The sequence below is a fragment of the Anser anser genome (genome assembly GCF_964211835.1).
Source record: "Anser anser genome assembly, chromosome: 2".
Classification (NCBI taxonomy): domain Eukaryota; kingdom Metazoa; phylum Chordata; class Aves; order Anseriformes; family Anatidae; genus Anser; species Anser anser.
This window is the reverse complement of record NC_139721.1, coordinates 1,341,658-1,361,172: the sequence shown is the minus strand read 5'-3', so window position 1 is coordinate 1,361,172 and position 19,515 is coordinate 1,341,658. Positions and strand designations below refer to the sequence as shown.

The following is a 19,515-nucleotide window of genomic DNA, read 5'->3' as shown; positions in this document are numbered from 1 at the left end:
TCAGCCCGAAATTAAGGAGCGGAGAGGGGCAGCGGGCGACCGGCGAGAGCAAACCCCCCACCCCCCTCCCCTCACCCCACCCCAAAAACCCACCACCCGCATCCCTCCCCGGGGGTCCCCGCCGACCCCACACCCTGGGCTGGGCACCCCGAGCCCCTCGCCTCCCCTCCGCACCCTTCTCCCCGCTTTGCACGGAGGCCGGGGATCCTCTGGCTCCGCTCGGGTGCTTTTGGGGTGACTTTGCTTTTTTCGGGGCGCTCGCTCCCGTGGCATTTTTTTCCGCCCTCTCCCTCTTTTTGCCCGCCAAGGTGCCCCCGTCCCCGAGGCCTTGCGCTGGCCGGATGGTTTGTAGCCCTCCGGCTCTGAAGCCGTCACCCGTCTTGTCCCCGCCACCGCTGGATGCCAACGCCGGAGCCGGGGCCGCTCGGCGAGAAGGTCGCGGCGCCTCCAGCCCAACCCTCCTTCCCCAACACCGGGGAAGTCAGCAGCAGAGGAAACCCGTGCTCGGAGCAAATCCCCGGGGAGGCTTCGTTTTTTCCCTCCCGGCGGGCTCGTCCCTTCATGCATGAGACAACCCCGGCTCTGCGGCTCCGGCGGGCGATGGCCACGCAGTGAAGATGTCCGTGTCCAGGCTCAACAGCGTCAATGGCTTTCTGGAGGACGGCAGGATGGAGGCGGGGGACATGGGCAGGATCCTCCGCTGCCTGGAGATGGGCACCGTCCTCACCTTGTTCTACCAGAAGAAGTCGCAGAGGCCGGAGCGAAGAACCTTCCAGGTGAAGCTGGAGACCCGGCAGATCATCTGGAGCCGGACGCCTGAGAAGGTGGAAGGGGACAGTGAGTATTGGTGGCAGCGGCTGGGGACGTGCTGGCGGGGTGCGTGGTCGCCGTGGGATGTCCTGCCGTGGTGGGGTGATCTGCTGCGGTGGGGTGCGTGGCCATGGTGGGATGTTCTACCCCGGTGAGATGCCCAAATGTGGTGGGATGCTTGGCTTTGGGGCACCTGGCCATACTGGGATGTCCTACCATGGTGGGGTGTTCTACCAGGATGGGATGTTCTACCACGGTGGGATGATCTACCCCGTTGGGATGCCCAGATGTGGTGGGATGCCTGGCTTTGGGGCACCTGGCCATACTGGGATATTCCACCATGGTGGGATGTCCTACCACGGTGGGGTGATCTGCTGCGGTGGGGTGCGTGGCCATGGTGGGATGTTCTACCCTGGTGAGATGCTCAGATGTGGTGGGATACCAGGCTTTGGGGCACCTGGCCATACTGGGATGTCCTACCATGGTGGGGTGTTCTACCAGGATGGGATGTTCTACCACAGTGGGATGTTCTACCCCGTTGGGATGCCCAAATGTGGTGGGATGCCTGGCTTTGGGGCGCCTGACCATACTGTGATGTCCTACCATGGTGGGGTGTTCTACCAGGATGGGATGTTCTACCACGGTGGGATGATCTACCCCGCTGGGATGCCCAGATGTGGTGGGATGCCTGGCTTTGGGGCACCTGGACATACTGGGATGTCCTGCCATGGTGGGATGTCCTACCATGGTGGGGTGATCTGCTGCGGTGGGGTGCGTGGCCATGGTGGGATGTTCTACCCTGGTGAGATGCCCAGATGTGGTGGGATACCAGGCTTTGGGGCGCCTGGACATACTGGGATGTCCTACCATGGTGGAATATCCTACCACGGTGGGATGTTCTACCACGATGCGATGTTCTACCACAGTGGGATGCCTGGCCATGGTGGGATGCCCAGAGGTGCAAATGCGCTCGCCTCCTCCATTCCAGCTCCCCTGGCCCCTAAAATGCCATGGGGCTTGAACGGCAGCAGCCGTGTCAGTCCTGGGGTTTTATACCTTTGCTTACAAAAGGGGGTAAAGGGACCATCTGCTGCCTTTCCTGCTGGGGGTGTTTTTGACCCCCAAAATGGCACCAGACCTCGCTGCCCACCGCGTGCTCGGGCTCCTGGGGAAGGCAGCTGGGTGGGGTGGTCATGGCGGTGGCCCCATGCAGCGTAGACGGGGCTGAAATGCGAAATTTGGATGGTGTCCAGGCTGGTGGGGACTGGAAGCAGCAGGGACCCGTAAAATCGCCCCGTGGATTCTCTGGTGTCTCGTAGGCTGTGTCCTACAGCCACCAGGCACCTAGAGGGGCTCTGCATTACACCCAGCCGTGCCTTTTTGCTCGTTACTTGGTAAATTCTAACTTTGAGACTTGAACTCCTGAAATTCGGCTGAATACGGGATTGGGGTGACCCTGAGCCCTACCCTCACGGGCGGACAGCAGCGTCTCGTCCCCCTGGGACGCAGAGAGAGCAGCGGGAGCGTGGCGTGAGCTTGTCCCGACCTGCTCGGGAGCCCTTGGGGAAGCAAATTTCCCCCGCTGAGCTCCACGCACGGAGGAGGAGAGGGGCAAGGCGAGGGGAGGAAGGCCTGGGCTCTCCCTTTGGGGAGAGGGGATTTGGGGGCCGAGCGCCAGCTGGCGGGGTGTCACCACGCACAAAGGGACGTTGGGAGGGGACCGGCTGGTCCCCCGTGGCCGGCTGATGTCCCCCGCAGGTTTGTTCCCCCATGGCCTTTGCAGGGAAGAGCTCGTTCCCTGCTGGCGGAAATAGCGCGTTTCCGGCTCCTTGTTTTCATTCGGGAGCACCGCACACAGCCAGGTCAGGAACTCGGCGCTGCTTTCCCCTTGACACTGATCTCCTGCCTCAGTTTCCCCATCATTGCCTGGCATCTCCCACACAACAACCCAAAACCCCCCCTCAGGGAGCACGTGAGCATCCTCTGGGGTCATCCAAGAGGGGGGAAAAAAAAAGGAAAAGTCCTAGAAATGTTATAATTCTTCCATCTAACCCCACCACCTGCTTCTCCAGCCGGGGCTGGGAGCAATCCCAGTCCTGGCGTGGGGCTGGAGCACCTTTACCAACCCGCTCCAGCCCCATTTGGGATTTTTCGGAGGCTCTGGGACCTTCAGCTTCGCTCCCAGCCCATGCCCGACCTCACGCCTGCCCGGGCCATTTCAAATCCTCTCTTCTCACCCGGCTTGAGAAGGGATTAGCGAGACATCCTACAAAGCTGATGTCTCTGTTACGAGGCAGGGTGGGGATCCTGGTTCTGCTGGAGATGCCCCGCGCCCTGCAGGCTAATTACACGCTTCATTAAGCTGCTGTTGGACGCGTGGCCACGCGGACGGGGTCCCCTAGAGCAGCAAGGAGATGCTCTACAGCTTCAAGGTTAAGAGCTACAGGAGAGCGTGGCGTCTGGCATTGCCTCCAAAACTTGTCACTTCCCAGATTGTTTCCAGTCCCTGGCGACCCCAAAAAACATTTTGGAGGGGTGGTTCGCAGCTTGCTTTGCAGTGGTGGTGGCTAACTGGGACTCACACCTTCGTCCTTGCCAACACCCGACAATTAGAAATAGGATGGTTTCGGGAGGAGAAAACCCAGGCGTGGTTTCACGCCTCTGGCCTGGGGAAAAAAAAATCTTTTATTTCAGGTTTTAAATCAGCTTCTCAACATCACAGGCAGCCCTCGGGGATGTGACCGCCCGGTCCTTCGTACAGGGGCTCCCAAAGGAAGGGCCAAGGCGACCCCCGAGGGGACACAACTCGACCACCCCGTGGCACTTCCCAGGCCAGTGGCATTCCCCAGCCCTCCGGATTCCCTCCAGCCACCTTGGTTTGCTTTCCTCTCCTGCGTTCGGGAAAATCCCAGGCTCTTATCGTGGCTAAAAGCTGCTGGGCAGACCCTGGGCCTACACCACCTCGGAGCCACGCCGCCCCTACGTGTAAAGCCTTTGTAACGTGCTGCTCGCTTTGCATGGGAAGAGAAAAGGGATTTTCGCAGCTGGAACTGGCTTCCAGCGTGTTTTAATCACCGGGACCCCGGAGACAATGCAGGGAGGAGTTTGGAGACATACTTCTGCCATGATCGCTGCAAATCCGCTGCAGATGTGGTTTCCAGGAAGCCGCCAGCGCGTTGCATTGTGCTGCACGCTGCTCCCTCGCCGGGAGGCTGGGGGCCAAGACCGGGTCCTGGCTGTGTTAGCACCCATCGGCAGAGCCCCCAGCATCTCACCCCGCTGCCGTGCCCTGCCACGGGCATGTCCGGGGGCATACACCCCGTTCCTATCCTACAAAAGGGTGTCTGGCCCCGAATACCCACCCAGTTGAGCTCAGGACACCACCGTAAGTTTGTTTTTAGCCGTGAGCCACGGGTCTGCGCGCTGAGGATGGCAGCCAGCTTTCATTTCCCAAAATCACACGCGTGGGTGCAGACCCCCCGAGCATCGCTTTGCCGCTGAGTGCTCGCAGCCTGCCCTGGCCCGCCAAAGTTGGCTCGCATTCCTCCGAGGGAAGGCTGGATAAAGCCGCCAGTGTTTTCCGGAGCCTTTTCCACCAAGAAAAACTATCCCGCACCTCTTTTCCCGCGGCTTTCACTGAATCAGCCCGATTTCTCCCCCCGTCCCTTATCCTTCCACACGTCGTCCAGCTTTTTCCCCTCCGCTCCGGCACCCTGCACCCATCCCCACCGCCACCGTAGGAAGCAGCCGGAGCCGGGCTGGAAATTCTCCGGGAAATGACCCATTTCCTGCAGGACAATGACCCTGTGTGGTGTCCGGCCACCCTCAGCCACACAAAGCCCTTTCCGGAGCCAAGGCTCAGCCTCACGCTGCTCGGGAGCAATGCCCGTGGGAAGAGGGATGGGTTCGAGTGTCGGAATCGATACCCGAATATTATTATCCTGCTCCCACCACCGGACGTGTCCGCTGTGCGCAACCGGGGGATGGAAATCCCCCCTTGGCGGCGTGGTGGTGAGGAAGACCACGGTCCGGAAACCCAGCCCTCCTGCCGCCGGCCGGGCTTTATATAGCGAGATAATGAGAGAGCAGCGCGGCAGGAAAGAAACGCCCTGCGGTCCGGGCTGCAAATTGCCACCTTTGGGCAGACGTCTTCTATTAAAAGACGAGCTCAGCCCGTCCCAGGGCTGGCTTTGTCTCCGAGAGGGGAAGGTGGCTGGAGGGACCGTAGGGCCGGGACGGGAAAGGCCGAGATCGGAGGACACGTGGCACCCGCAGAGCTGGGAAACTGGTGGTGGGTGGCACCGCGGGGACACCCCTTCCTGGGGACATGTGGCCACGGTACCCATGGTGCTGTCAGACGCTTATAGGGACACCCCATCCTGGGGACACAGGTCCCTGGAGGACACATGGACCCAGCAGCAGCAGGCAGTGCCACCGGGATGTCCCGTTCTGGGGACGCGTCTCCCTGAAGGACACGTGGCACCCACCTCCTAGCGGACACGTCACTGCAGGGCTGTGGGGACGTCTCTGCTGGGGGACACGCGGCCACAGCACCCACAGCGCCATCCCAGCACCGTGGGGCAGTACCACGGGGATGTCCCGTCCTGAGGACAAGGTTCCCCAGAGGAGACGTGGTCTCCACGCAGTCCCACCTCCCACAGCCTCCCCGAGCCCCACGCGTGGCTCCGTGGTGGCAGGGCGGCAAGGGGACAGTCCCGTGTCCCTCTGTCCCCACAGTTGACATTCGGGAGATCAAGGAGATCCGCCTGGGGAAGAACTCACGGGACTTTGAGCGCTACCCCGAGGATGCCCGTAAGCTCGACTTCACCATGTGCTTCATCATCCTCTACGGGATGGACTTCAGGCTGCGGACGCTTAGCGTGGCCGGTGCGTGGTCCCCGCTCACCCTGTGGCCATCCTGGGGGTGCTGAGTTCCAGCCCAGCGTCCCGTCTTCCCCATCCCGACTTCACCACCCTCCTCTTCCTCCTCCAGCTTTCTGCGAGGAGGACATCAACCTGTGGATAACGGGCCTCAACTGGCTGGTGGCGGACACCCAGAAAGCCCAGACCCCGCTGCAGATCGAGAGGTGAGGAGGGACGGTCGGTCCCGTTTCTTGCGTCCCCAGCTGGGGGTCTGGAAGGATGGAACGCCCCCCCCTGGGTTTGGTCCCCCAGGCTGAGCGCTGTCCGTCTGTCCTTCCCTTCCGCCCAGGTGGCTGAGGAAACAGTTTGATGGGATGGACCGGTCGCGGGAAGGCAGGTGAGTACCACGCGGGGAAGCGGACGATGGTCTCGGCATGCAACAGCCAAAATGCCTCCATCCTTCTCCCAGGGATGTTTTACCAAAGGGCGAAAGTTTGGGAAATGCCAAAATGCCGCAACGCCCTGGCCTCACGCTGCAAACCAAAAGGCTTTGCTGGCCTTGGACGGGGCCGTATCCTCCCAGCTGTGCCCCAAATCTGGAGGCTGGGAGCAGGGGATGTGGGGCGAGGCAGAGTTGGTTTATTTGGGGTGCTCAAAGGCACCTGAAAACAGAGTCTGGAGTGCAGGTCCCTTACTCGCTGCTGTGGGGACCGCAGGGAAAATGTCCCCACGCCTGCTGCAGCACCAGGAAGGGATGGGCCATTAACGCACCCCATAAACATCATATTGATATAGTAAAAAACGAATAAACAAACAAAAACCACAAAGCAAGGGAATGTGGACTTAATTATGAAGATGGGGATAGGGATAATTATGGTATCCAGATGTGACAGATGCCCAGCAGCAGAGTCCCTGTCCCCGACCCTTTGCTCAGGACTCTCACGCTCACACCAGACCCCTCTAAATTATAAAGAAAAAGGGCAAAAATGTTTCCTCCAAAAAATTAGAGAGCTCTGTGCCCTTGCAGGGATCCATAGCCTGGCAGAGCGGGAACCCCAGGCCAGAGCCAGGGCTGGTGATGAGATTTGGGGTAGGCCTGGGGGCTCCGTCCTCTGTGGGAGTCCCCTGTGGTCCCAGTGGCTCCGGTCGGTGCCCTGACACCAGCTCACCCTCCCGCAGCATCACGGTGAAGGACCTGAAGGCCATGCTGCCCCAGGTGAACTACCGCGTGCCCAACATGAGGTTCCTGCGGGACAAGCTCGTGGTAAGGCCCCCAGCTTTGTGGGGAGCGGGGCTTCGAGTCCCCGCAGCAGGGCTGGAGCCGGCCCCGCTGTCGCTGGATGTCCCTACGCCAGCCCCACTCCCTCACACCCTGCCCCACAGGAGGTGGAAGCCAGGAACGAGATGACTTTCTCCCACTTCATCCAGTTCTACAAAAACCTGATGTTCGACGCGCAGAAGTCGGTAAGAGCCGCGATCCATCCTCCCGAGCATCCATACCTCGCAGTGCGTCCCCGGCAGTCTCAGCCCCGTTCCCCTTTGCCTTGCAGGTCATCGAGCAGCTGGAGCTCTCCTTCCCCCTGCGGTGAGTACCATGAGCCCCACAGCTCCCATCCAGCCCCACCACCGAGCGTGGGAGATGTCAAGTGGGCAAGCCCAGGGAGAGAGGAGGTCCTGGTGGATGCATGCGTCCCTGGAGCATCGCCCAGTGCCCTCCGTGCAGGCGTGGGGTGCGGGGAGTGGGGAAGGCAAGCGTGGTCCGAGGGGCAGGGGATGGGAGAAGGGGTGGGAGAAAGGACGGGAGCGGAAACGTGAGCAGGAATGTGAGTGGGAATGCAAAGGGAGATGGGCGCAGAAACGAGAACAGGGATGCTCACCTCAAATTCTTCGCTCTGAGGGCGGTGAGGCACTGGCACAGGCTGCAGTGCCAGGGGATGCAGTGGCATAATTTGCCGCCTGCTTCCCCACATCCTTGGGCATCCTCGAGCCCACCTCTCCCAGGTCATGGGGTGCCACTGGGAGTGTTTGCACCGCCAGCCCCCAGCAGCTCGGGCTGCCCCTGGGCTACTCTTTCCCGAGCCCCTTTCCCAGCTTCTGCTGTGGGCAGGAGCAGGGCAGGAGATGGGGACATCAGGGGCTGAGCCGTGGGTGGGAAGCGGTGGGGTCTGCCCCAGCTCCTGCACCCAGTTCCCCTGACGGCCCCTCTGTGCCCCAGGAACGTGGACCGCCCCGAGCTCTGCCAGGTCTCCCTCTACGACTTCCAGAAGTTCCTGCTGCACGACCAGAAGGTTGGTTGCCCTCTGAGACCCCTCGGGGACCCCTCTCGGTCCCAGTCTCGAGGATTCCCATGGGATGCCCCAGCCCAGCTGCTGCACCGCCGTGGCTCCCCCCGTAACGGCAGCCGTGTTTGCACCCCAGGAGCCCTGGGCCAGCGACGTGGGCATGGTGCGGGACTACATGTGCTCCTACCTCAAGGATGGCTCCAGCGATGCAGCAGACCCCTCCTTCCAGCTGGATGAGGTGGGTGGCCCCGTGCGGCACCTGCCCGGGAAGACCTCCTCATCCCCAGCGAGCCCTCACCTCTCTGCTTCCACCCCCAGTTCCTCACCTACCTCTTCTCCAAGGAGAACATGGTGATGGACCCCAAGTACGAGCGCGTGGTGCCCGAGGAGATGAACCACCCTCTGTCCCAGTACTGGATCTCCTCCTCCCACAACACGTAAGGATGGGGTGGGCTCACCTCGGGGACCCCCACGAGCATCCCCTCCTGGCCAGGGCAGCCCCAGCCGCTGAGCATCCCTCTCGCTCCTCCACAGGTACCTGACAGGGGACCAGTTCTCCAGCGAGTCCTCCCTGGAGGCGTACGCCCGCTGCCTGCGCATGGGCTGCCGCTGCATCGAGTGTGAGTCCCACCCGCACACCCCCAGCACCCTGCAGTGATGCAGAGCCCCCCCAGCACCCCACGTTGCATCAGATGGACCATCCCCCGCACCCATCCCATGGCAAAAGGGAGAGGGGAGCCTTCCAATGTCTTTTGGGGTCCCAAAAACACCGTTCTGGTGCACAGCTGGTGGCCAGTATGCATTAACCAAGGTGTCTCCCCCTTCAGTGGACTGCTGGGATGGCCCGGATGATCTCCCCATCATCTACCACGGCCACACGCTCACCTCCAAGATCAAGTTCCTGGATGTGCTGCACACCATCAAGGAGCACGCATTTGTCACATCCGAGTAAGCCCTGGCTCCCCCAAAACAGACCAATTTTGGGCTGGGCAGGAAACCGCTGCTCAAATTCCCCCTCTCCTTCATCTTCATCCCAAGCCACCTTTCCCACCTGCTTCCTCCAGGTTCCCCATCATCCTCTCCATTGAAGACCACTGCAGCATCGTCCAGCAGAGGAACATGGCTTCGCACTTCAAGAAGGTCTTTGGGGACATGCTGCTCACCAAGCCAGTTGACATCAATGCTGATGAGCTGCCCTCGCCCACCCAGCTCAAGAAGAAGATCCTAATCAAGGTGTGGAGCCAGGCACCACCCCAAAGCCCTTCTTTGCAGGAGGGACAAGGACTGCATTGGGCTGGGAGGGACAGCCCCAGATCTTGGGTCTTAGAAGCAATCTCTCTCCATGCACAGGCAGTGGGATGTGAGGGTTCTGTGCAAGGGGAGATCTGCAGGGAATGGGAGGTGGTGGTGACGGTGGACCTGTGGATACTTAGGGCTGGGATCTCAGCATGACGCGGACACCGTGCCCCCTGCTGAGTTCCCATTCCTGGCCTGTCCCCAGCACAAAAAACTGGTCGAAGGGAACCTGTATGAGGAGGTCTCCACTGCCAGTTACTCAGAGAACGACATCAGCAACTCCATCAAGAACGGCATCCTCTACCTCGAAGACCCCATCGACCACGTAAGTGTCTCTGCCGTTGATGGCTGGGGGCAGAGCAGGACCTGTCAGATGGGGATGCCCTAGCAGGGGAGAGCACCAGGCTTTGGGGTGGGCGTGGGGTACTGGTGCAATGCCACGCAGAGGGATGCAAGGCAGAAACGGGGGTCTCAATGCCCCATGCCTCCATGCCACCATCCTTCCTGCCTTGGTGATGCTCTTCCTCCCTCCCAGACCTGGAGCCCGCATTATTTTGTCCTGACGAGCAACAAGATCTACTACTCAGAGGAAACGTCCCGCTACCAGTTCAATGAGGACGAGGAGGAGGTGGAGCAGAAGGAGGTGCGTGGGGGGCAGGATTTCCACAACAATGGGGAGAAGGTGGCAATACCCTTGTCGATGGCGGCTGTCCAGGAGGACACTGACCTTGGGGTGTCTCTGGTCTCTGCGTGGACTTGCAGGAGTTCAACAACAACGAGCTGCACTTCACAGAGAAGTGGTTCCACGGGAAGCTGGGGGGTGGCCGCGACGGGCGGCAGATCGCCGAGAAGCTGCTGCACGAGTACTGCACCGAGACGGGCGGCAAGGACGGCACCTTCCTGGTGCGCGAAAGCGAGACCTTCGTGGGCGACTACACCCTCTCCTTCTGGTAGGAGGCCTGGTCTGGTCCCCATGGGGTGGAAGGCAGGATCACACCTTCCCCAAGCCACCAGGCATCTGGTGGCTGCCTCCGGCAGGCCCCAGTTTGGAGGCAGGAATAAAGTTTTGAGGGAAAAGCCACCTTTTTGAGCATTGTGTGGTGCCCTGACCCAGATTAGCCCCAAACGCAACGTGGCATGGTCATGGATGTGAACTGACTCGCTCCCATCTTGTCCCCCCATGGCAGGAGGTCAAACCGCGTGCAGCACTGCCGGATCCACTCGCGGCAGGAGGCTGGTGCCACCAAGTTCTACCTGACGGACAACCTGGTCTTTGACAGCCTCTACAGCCTCATCTGCCACTACCGCGAGGTGCCGCTCCGCTGCAACGAGTTCGAGATGCGCCTCACTGACCCTGTGCCCCAGCCCAACGCCCACGAGAGCAAAGAGTGAGTGTGAAACCTGGCCCCTGGTCCCTTGGGTCCACCATCCTCTCCCACCACTTGTCCCACCCTTGGGTCCACCATCTCTTTCCATCTCTTGTCCTGCCTTGGGTCCACCATCTTCATCCCTCCCTGTGCTGACCCTGATACAGCTGGTGTCACATTTGGGACGCTCCCTGGGACGCGGGGATGCCATTGCCAGCCCTCTGCCTCCTTCTTGTGCCTGCCCAGGTGGTACCACGCCAGCCTGACGCGCCTGCAGGCTGAGCACATGCTGATGCGAGTCCCGCGGGACGGAGCCTTCCTGGTGCGCAAGCGCAGCGAGCCCAACTCCTACGCCATCTCTTTCCGGTGAGTGCGGCCTCCCTGGCACTGGGGAGCACTGGGCCCCCAGTCCTGGAGGGACCTGGGCACACTGGGGAGAGCCCAGCACAAGGCCCCAAGGGGTGTCAGGGCCTGGAGCCCCCCCTGCCGTGAGGAGAGGCTGCGAGAGCTGGGGCTGCTCGGCCTGGAGAGGAGGAGGCTCCGGGGGAGCTCCCCCACGTCCCTGCGGCCCTGCAGGGAGGTGCGAGAGGCCGGGGCCGGGCTCTGCTCAGGGGGGCCCGGGGCCAGCAGCGGAGGCCGCGGGCCCAGCCTGGAGCCCGGGAGGCTCCCCCTGGCCCCCAGGCAGCACTGCTGGGCCGGGCGGGTGCCGGAGCCCTGGCACCGGGACCAGGGGCTGGGGGCTCCTCTTTGGGGGCTCCCCAAACCCACCAGGCCTCAGGGCTGGGCACCCTGCTGTGGTGGGGGTTGACCTGATGGCCCTGAGGTGCCTCCAACCTCCATCACTCCGTGCTTCTGTGGGGGATGCTATGTCTGCGTGCTGCTCTCATGGGAGGGACACGCTGGCTGCGGTAACGCTGAAGCCACGTCCTCAGGGCTGTCACACCAGCAGCACCCCACACCGATTTACCTCCTGCCCGTCCCCCCTTTTTTGAGCTGGGGTCTGGCCACCCCTCACGGCTTCCCCCCCCCGGCTCTCTTGGCCCCAGGGCGGAGGGGAAGATCAAGCACTGCCGCATCCAGCAGGAGGGCCGGCTCTTCATGCTGGGCAGCTCGGCTGAGTTCGAGAGCCTCGTGGACCTCGTCAGCTACTACGAGAAGCACCCGCTGTACCGTAAGATGAAGCTGCGCTACCCCATCAACGAGGAGACCCTGGAGAAGATGGGCACCACCGTGAGTGCTCCCAGTGGTGGGGACAGTGGGGACGGGGGCTCTGTGCCATGCAATCCATCCCCATCTCCATCAAGGTGGGAAGATTTTCAGTCTCCTGGACAGCAAAGGAGATTTGCCCAAAGTCCAACCCAAACCAGTCAAGTTGTAATCTACTGCCATTGCCCCTGGCTGTGGTTGGACATCTGTGCCAAACATAAGTCCCATTTGATGAGTTTTAAAGGGATATTGGGTCCTTGGAATATTGGGTCCACACATGGTGGCCCAGCTTCATCAGTGTTCCCTCAGTGTCCCCACGGCCAGGTGACCTGCCTTGATGTCTCTCCTTGCAGGAGCTGGACTACGGAGCTCTGTACGAGGTGCGGACACCCCACTTCTACGTGGAGGCCAACAAGATGCCGATGGCCAGGGTAAGAGGCTGAGCTGGTGTCCCCAGAAGGTGCAGGGTGGTGGGACATAGTGATTCTGGTGCTGGGGCTCCTGGAGGGTTCCCCCACCACCATGAACCTGAGAAGCTGTGATATTTTGTTGTGTTTCTCTGACCCTTGAGCAATGCTGGTGGGAACCTTCCCACCTCCCCATCACTTGGGGACAGTCTGAGCTGCAGCATCACAGTGGGGATGGGTCAGGTCTGGAAGCCCAGCCAGGAACCTAGCAAAAGTTTGCCCCAACAGCAAGGAAGCCCTGATGGGACCCTTTGCACTGGGGAGAACCCAAAAAGAGCAGCTTTAGGGTCATTTCCCAGCTGGTGCAGTCTCCATCCTTGGAGGTTTTCAGAACCAGGCTGGTCTCGGAGCTGACCCTGCAGGAGCCCTGAGGTCCCTTCCCTGTGACCCTACAATCCCATGGGCCAGCACTGCTGCGCTTTCAAAGTCCTTTTGCAGCAAAACAGCCCTCAGGCTGAGATCAGACATGGGAAGACTTAACCCAAAGGGGGGTTCTTCCAGGGTGTGTGGGAAAGTCAGGGGGTAAACCCCTCGAGTGAAACAGGAAAAAACATCGGGAACCCAGAAGAGGAACGTGGTGGTTGCATGGAACCATGGGCACCTCTTGTCCTCTCTAACACGTCTCACTTTTGGCATGGGCTTTTGAGGGATATTGTTTGGGGGGGGTCGGGCACCCAAGAGTGCTAACCCTGGGTCATGAGAGCCCCCGTGCGTCCTTGTGGGGGCTGAGCAGGCAGCGTTGCCCGTCAGCATCCCCAAGCTGGGCATCCCAGGCTGGGTGGTGACACGTGTGTCCCTCTCCCTGGTGGCCTAGTGCACGGTGAAGGCTCTTTACGACTACAAAGCGCAGCGGGAGGACGAGCTGTCGTTCTGCAAGCAGGCCATCATCCACAACGTCGACAAGCAGGACGGGGGCTGGTAAGGGTGGTCCCGTGCCCTGGGCAGCATCACGGTGGGCAGGGGCGGTGGGTTTTCCTGCGGGTCTTCCCGCGGTGGCTTTTAACAGCCTTCTTTTCTGTCCCCCTCCCTTCCTTCTCCGACTGCTCCCCGGCATCGCATGTGGCGTTAACACCCCTGCCCCCCCAAGAATTTGTCCGCTTGCCTTGATCCTCTCACCCCTTGCAGGTGGCGGGGGGACTACGGGGGCAAGAAGCAGCTGTGGTTCCCGGCCAACTACGTGGAGGAGATCGTCAGCACGCAGGCGCAGGAGCAGGATGAGGCTGTGAGTGTGATGTCCCTGTGTCACCTCCCTTCTCCAATGCACCTGAGACCAAAGCCACCTGAGATGCTTCCAGCACCCGTCCAACCCAGACTCTTGGAGGCTGTGGGGTGCTCCAGGCCCCAGCCATGCTGTGTTTTTTTTTGACTTTTGCTCAGACTTGGCCAATTTGGAGGGCTGGATGGAGGCTCGGCCACCACCTACCTCTCCCTCTTCCTTCCTCTCTTGCAGTCATCAGAAAACAGCCCCCTGGGGAACTTCCTGAAGGGCTTCATCGACGTGCCATCCTGCCACGTAGGTGAGTGTCCCCACCACGTCCCCAACAGGCCTGGGGGAACGTCCTGGGATGGTGCATGCCCCAAGCTGGAGCTCAGCACCATGTGCTGAGGCTCTCCAAATTCATCACACGCATGGGGGTGGCTGGTGGTGAACCACTTGCTGATGGGTGCTGGCAGCTCTGGAATGAGGCACGGCTGGCAAAAATGTCCAAGCAGGGAGAAAGAAGGGCCTTGTGCTTGGCATGATGTGCTGGGGGCAATCTAGAGCTGATTTCAGAGGGATTTGGCTGATTTTGGAAGGATTCAGAGAGATTCAGCGGTCTGGATGGTTTGGGGGGGATATTTTACCGCTGGCTCAAAGGAAAATGCATTTCAGAGTGAAAAGCTGAAACCACTCCTTATAAAAAGGGGCAAAAGAGACCATTTTGGGTTGCTGCTTTCCCTTCCAGCGTGTTTTCAGGGACTGACCACAATTTAATGGGTGTTTGGGTTTGCCTCGCCCACCTTGTGCTTCTTGTCCGTTTGCAATTCTGGGGAGGACCCTCAAAGAGGGTGCTGGGGAGGGCTGGCGGGGGCCCAGGAGCAGGACCGCTGAGGTTTCGTTTGCTCCACAGAGCCATCCGTTGGGAATGTCTTCAAGTAAAGCCCCCCTCTGATGTCCTTATAGTTATCTCCAAAGACGGGAGGAGCTCCAAACCATTTGTCTTCACCATCCATTCCCAGCAGATGTCCCACGCAGCCCAGTCGCTGGACGTGGCCGCGGACACGCAGGAGGAGCTCAGCGAGTGGGTGGCCAAGATCCGAGAGGCCACGCAGAACGCCGACGCCAGGGTGAGGGGCACTGGGGTGCAGCCGGTGTGGGGCGGGGGGGACATCCTTGTCCCCAGGGGATGGACACCGGGTGGTGGTGGATGTCCCCTTCCCATGGCGGATGGACGCCAACGGACGGACCATCCCCAGAAGTGGATGGTGGGGGATGTCCTATCCCGTGGTGGACAGATGATGGATGTAGAGTGGATGGTGGTGGACATCCCCGTTGCCTGGTGGATGGTCCCCAGTATCCCTGCAGAGAAAGAGTTTCAGATCCTGTTTTCCCTCGTGCAGATGCAAGAGGGGAAGATCATGGAGCGGAGGAAGAAGATTGCCCTGGAGCTCTCCGAGCTGGTCGTGTATTGCCGCCCGGTGCCGTTTGATGAGGACAGTAAGAGCTGGGGAAAGGGGCTGATGGCATCAGGAGGGGAAGAGCCGGGTAGAGGGGAACCGGGCGGTCACTGGGCTCCCAGAGAACCCCACGTCCTCCTCTGATGGCCACCTTGGTGCTTTCAGAGATTGGGACGGACAAGGCGTGCTACCGGGACATGTCCTCCTTCCCGGAGACCAAGGCGGAGAAGTACGCCAACCGCAGCAAGGGCAAGAAGTTCCTGCAGTACAACCGGCGCCAGCTCAGCCGCATCTACCCCAAAGGGCAACGCCTGGACTCCTCCAACTACGACCCGCTGCCCATGTGGATCTGCGGCAGCCAGCTGGTGGCCCTCAACTTCCAGACGCCCGGTAAATCATCCTCATCACCACAGGACACCCCAAAATTCACATTCCTGGTGGCTTAGCCACCGGTCTCATGGCTGGAGGGGGTTTGGATGAGCTCTCCAACCTTTGTCTCCACCTTGATGGGGATATCCCTTGGTTGTTTTGTGCAAAATCCTTCTACCCAGGGTTGGGGGCTTTCAGCAGGGGGCTTGCCAGGGCTCAGGGACCTTCTGCCCGGGGACCCTAAGGGGTCCCTGAGCCCCGTGGCTCAGATCTGCTCTGTCCCCCGGCCGCAGACAAGCCGATGCAGCTGAACCAGGCGCTCTTCATGCTCGGCGGTCGCAGCGGCTACGTCCTGCAACCCGACATCATGAGGGACGAAACATTCGACCCCTTTGACAAGAACAGCCTGAAGATCGTGGAGCCCATCACAGTGCAGCTGCAGGCAAGTGGGCAGGGATGGCAAGTCCGTTCCAAGGTGGTCACCATCAAGATGGGGACACGGTTCTTCCTGGGTTTTGGGTCAATTTTTACATGTTTCGGACCCATGTTTGCTTCGTGGAGCTCAGTATCCCATGATCCATTAGGTCTAGTGGTCTTTCTCGCGTGTGGCGTGATCTTTCCAGGGGGAGAACCCCACAACAGCACAGAGCTGAGCACAACCTGAGTGAAAGTGAGATAAGAGGATAAAATAGTGTGAGATAGAGATAAAATAGCACCTTACCCAACCTTTGGGTCCTTTTGGTGTTAGAGCTGGGACGAGTTGGTTCGTAGGCATCTGACTCTTGGGCACGGCATGGACAAAGCAAAAGTTTGTCAAATCATTTTGCAGATACGGCTAAAACCAGCCCAAGGTCATTAATAAGGTGTGGTTAATTATGGCCGTGAAGCTTTTGGCAAGCCCAAACCAGCCAAGCCACAGGGCTACCCCGAGGATTTCTTCCTTGACCACAGGGCCAGCATGGCCAGACCTCACTCTCTTCCTCCTCCTCCTCTTCCTCCTGCAGATCCTCGGTGCCCGGCACCTGCCCAAGAACGGGAGGAGCATCGTGTGCCCCTTTGTGGAGGTGGAGGTGTGTGGCTCTGAGTACGACAACAGCAAGAACAAGACGGACGTCGTAGGTGAGGGTCCATGCGGGCGATGCCCCCACTCAGCCCTTATGTCCCGGGGACAGGTGGGGACATCGGGAAGCCCTTCAGGGTCCCGTTGGGGCTGGGTTTCACGAGGAGCAAAGGGGAAAAGCATCTCCCCCTAATGGGGGAGCCATGGTGCTGCGCTGGTGCTGTCCGTGTGTCCAGCCTTGCTCTGTCCTCACCCCCTAGCCGACAACGGCTTCAACCCCGTGTGGCTCTTCAAGCAGTTTGTCTTTGACATCAACAACCCCGAGTTTGCCTTCCTCCGCTTCGTGGTGTACGAGGAGGACATGTTCAGCGACCCCAACTTCTTGGCACAAGCCACCTTCCCCGTCAAGGGTCTCAAAACAGGTACGCCCCCTCCTTCCACACCATCATCTTCATCAACCTCAGCCGCTTGGAGGCCCAACCACGGCCACGGTGAGGGGCTGGGACCCTGCCAGAGGTTGAGCTCTTGCCGTGGTGTCGTGTCCAGGCTACCGGTCAGTGCCACTGAAGAACAGCTACACCGAGGACCTGGAGCTCGCCGCCCTCCTCATCCACATCGAGATCATCAATGCCAAGGCAGGTGTTGGGGCCAACCCGGGGACCCCGATCCTCGTTCTCCCGACCCGCAGCAGTCCTGGGGTGTCCCCCACCCGCTCCCAAAGCCTCATCCCCTTGTGTCGGAGCAGGAGGAAGACGAGGAGAACCTCTACTCGTCCATCCAGCAGCTGCGGGACCGCGCCAGCGAGCTCTCCAGCCAGGTCTCCAGCTACGAGCGCACCAACAACTGCGACTCCCGCTACCAGCAGCGCCTCGACGAGCTGCGGGCGGCCCAGGAGCGGCTGATGGAGCTCACCGAAGTCCGAAACCGCAAGTGAGTGCCCCCCCCCGCCCTCGCTTGCCCTGGACCCCCCTACTCGAGGAGGTGCCTTCCAGGAGGGTCCCTAAACGCCGCCTCCCTGCTCCACCCCCAGGCTGATGGAGAAGAAGAAGAGGGACCGGCAGCTGGTCACCAAACGCAGCTGAGCCAGGCGGGCTCAAGGCCACCAGCCCCTCGTGGACCCCCCCCCACCCCGCTGCCTCCCACCACCTCCTCTCCTGCTGGGGCCGGATCCGGACCCCCTCCTCCCCGTACCAGCCCCCAGAGCCCCCCGGGTGCCGAAGGTCCCAGGGCCGGGGCGACAGCGGCGTGACAAATCCGGGGAGGGAAAAGGGAGCTTTGCGTTGGTCTGCCGGTGATGTTTCCCCGTCGGAGGACGCTCCGGTGTAAATCTCAGACGCCTCGGTGCCACCCCGTGTCCCCCACGTCCCCTGGGGGTGCCGGCGGGGTGGCCACCTCTTCATCCCGCGTCCCACCTCCCTCGGGGGTTTGGGGGGGGGGGGGAATGATAAGCACTGCGACCGATGGGGAAACTGAGGCACGGAAGAGCTCTCCCGGTCCCCAGTTGGTCCAGGGTGGGGCAGGACCAGCCACCCCCGTCCTGCCACCTCCCTCCTGGGGATGGGGGGCGGCATGAGGACGTGGGGGACGTTTGGGGGCAGAGGGGCGTGTTTCGCCACCCCCCCACTATAAATATCTGTATTTTCTTCTTTTATCCAGCCTGTACATATGGCGGGGGGGCGGGGAGGGGGGGGGGGCTCTGTGTCAGCACAGTATTAAGGCACGAGGGGACCCCAAAATGTCCAGAGATGTCCCCGGCACGGGCACGAGGGAACGGGGGGGGGGGGACCCCAAAATATCCGGACAATGTCCCCAGCGCAGGAGAGCGGGGAGGTGCCCAGTGCAGGCACCTGGTAAATTCGGGCACCGAGGCAGCCCTGGGGTGGCTGGGGACGTCCCCGGGGTCACCTGGGGATGGGGACGTCCCTGGGGTCACCTGGGGATGGGGACGTCCCCGGGGTCACCTGGGGATGGGGACAGATCCTGCCGCTCCTTGAAGGTAAGTCGCACAGTTCGGGGCATTTCCCAAACAAAACGCCATCGAGGGAATCCATCGGAGCCCCCAAAAAGACGCACAGGGCAGGGATGTCCCCAGAATGTCACCTCTGGTCCCCGTGACACCAGGACAGTGGCTGGGGACATCTCGGGGTGTCCCCCGGTTCGGGGTGCCCCCGTGATGTGGGTGGGGGGGGATCTGTGTATTCTTTGTATGAAAATAAATCTATTTAGCCAATATTTATACCCCGCTGCCGTGGTCCGGTTCCCCAGCGCTGGGTCACGGGGTGGGGGATGTCCCCGAGGGGGTGGTGTCCCCAAGGGGGAGGACCTCGGCCCCTTTGGTGTCCCTGTGACGTGTCCCAGCAGCGGTGGGGACACCCCCGGTGCGGGTTTTTGGCCTGGGATGTGTGAGCGGAGGGTAGGGCCACCAGGGCTGTGGGGACGCGGGACCCGTGGCTACGGGGACATGGGGACGTGGGGACGTGGCACGAAGGGCTGTCGGAGTACGGGGCCGTGGGGACACAGGGGACAGGCCATGGGGACACAGGGTACAGAGCTATGGGGACACAGAGCTTTAGGACTATGTGGCACAGGGCCATGGGAACACAGGACTCTGGGGACACCTGACTATGGGGACACAGGGATATAGGGCCATGAGGACACGGGGGACAAAGCTACGGGGACACAGTGCTATGGGACTATGTGGCATAGGGCCATGGGGACACAGGGAAACGGGGCCATGGGGACACAGGGGACAGGCCATGGGGACACAGGCCTGTGGGACTTTGTGGCATAGGGCCATAGGGACACAGGTCCATGGGGACACAGGACTATGGGGGCACAGGACACAAAGCTATGGGGACACGGAGCTGTGGGACTAAGGGGCATAGGGCCATGTGGACACAAGACCATGGGGACACCTGGCTGTGGGGACACAGGGATATGGGGCCATGGGAACACAGGGGACAGGCCAGGGGGACACAGGGCTGTGGGACTATGCGGGATAGGGTTGTGGGGACACAGGACCCTGGGGACACCTGACTAGGGGGACACAGGGATATGGGGCCATGGGGACACGGGGCTATGGGACTATGTGGCATAGGGTTATGGGGCCACAGGGCTATGGGGACACAGGGATACGG

At 61.1% G+C, this 19,515-nt stretch overlaps 1 protein-coding gene across 3 annotated transcripts; it reads left to right on the top strand.

Moving 5' to 3' along the window:
• Positions 1 to 92: 92 nt before the first annotated feature.
• On the top strand, positions 93 to 18,610 carry LOC310895593 (1-phosphatidylinositol 4,5-bisphosphate phosphodiesterase gamma-1-like). 3 transcript variants are annotated; one of them, XM_083827057.1, is made up of 32 exons: positions 93 to 837; positions 5,548 to 5,697; positions 5,804 to 5,897; positions 6,023 to 6,070; positions 6,853 to 6,937; positions 7,057 to 7,137; positions 7,224 to 7,258; positions 7,889 to 7,961; positions 8,092 to 8,193; positions 8,274 to 8,392; positions 8,490 to 8,575; positions 8,783 to 8,903; positions 9,020 to 9,188; positions 9,457 to 9,576; positions 9,787 to 9,894; positions 10,014 to 10,201; positions 10,439 to 10,639; positions 10,865 to 10,984; positions 11,665 to 11,848; positions 12,178 to 12,255; positions 13,106 to 13,209; positions 13,417 to 13,513; positions 13,742 to 13,808; positions 14,456 to 14,619; positions 14,893 to 14,989; positions 15,115 to 15,339; positions 15,612 to 15,760; positions 16,323 to 16,437; positions 16,639 to 16,800; positions 16,925 to 17,013; positions 17,124 to 17,308; positions 17,409 to 18,610. In XM_083827057.1, the coding sequence occupies exons 1-32, from the start codon at positions 618 to 620 to the stop codon at positions 17,458 to 17,460; spliced, it is 3,888 nt and encodes a 1,295-aa protein (XP_083683183.1). In that variant the 5' UTR covers positions 93 to 617; the 3' UTR covers positions 17,461 to 18,610. The 3 variants fall into 3 exon arrangements, 1 of the variants encoding a protein (XP_083683183.1); XR_014580786.1 differs by lacking the exons at positions 16,639 to 16,800; positions 16,925 to 17,013; positions 17,124 to 17,308; positions 17,409 to 18,610 and adding an exon at positions 14,403 to 14,427 and having other exon boundaries at positions 14,515 to 14,619; XR_014580787.1 differs by lacking the exons at positions 16,639 to 16,800; positions 16,925 to 17,013; positions 17,124 to 17,308; positions 17,409 to 18,610 and adding an exon at positions 14,403 to 14,427 and having other exon boundaries at positions 14,512 to 14,619.
• Positions 18,611 to 19,515: the final 905 nt, after the last annotated feature.

Bases quoted from the DNA above. Each gene is read 5' to 3' on its own strand.
- LOC310895593 (XM_083827057.1), top strand. From the start codon at position 618: ATGTCCGTGTCCAGGCTCAACAGCGTCAATGGCTTTCTGGAGGACGGC. The intron at 7,962-8,091 runs GTTGGTTGCCCT...TTTGCACCCCAG, and splicing joins TCCTGCTGCACGACCAGAAG to GAGCCCTGGGCCAGCGACGT. The intron at 8,194-8,273 runs GTGGGTGGCCCC...TTCCACCCCCAG, and splicing joins CCTCCTTCCAGCTGGATGAG to TTCCTCACCTACCTCTTCTC.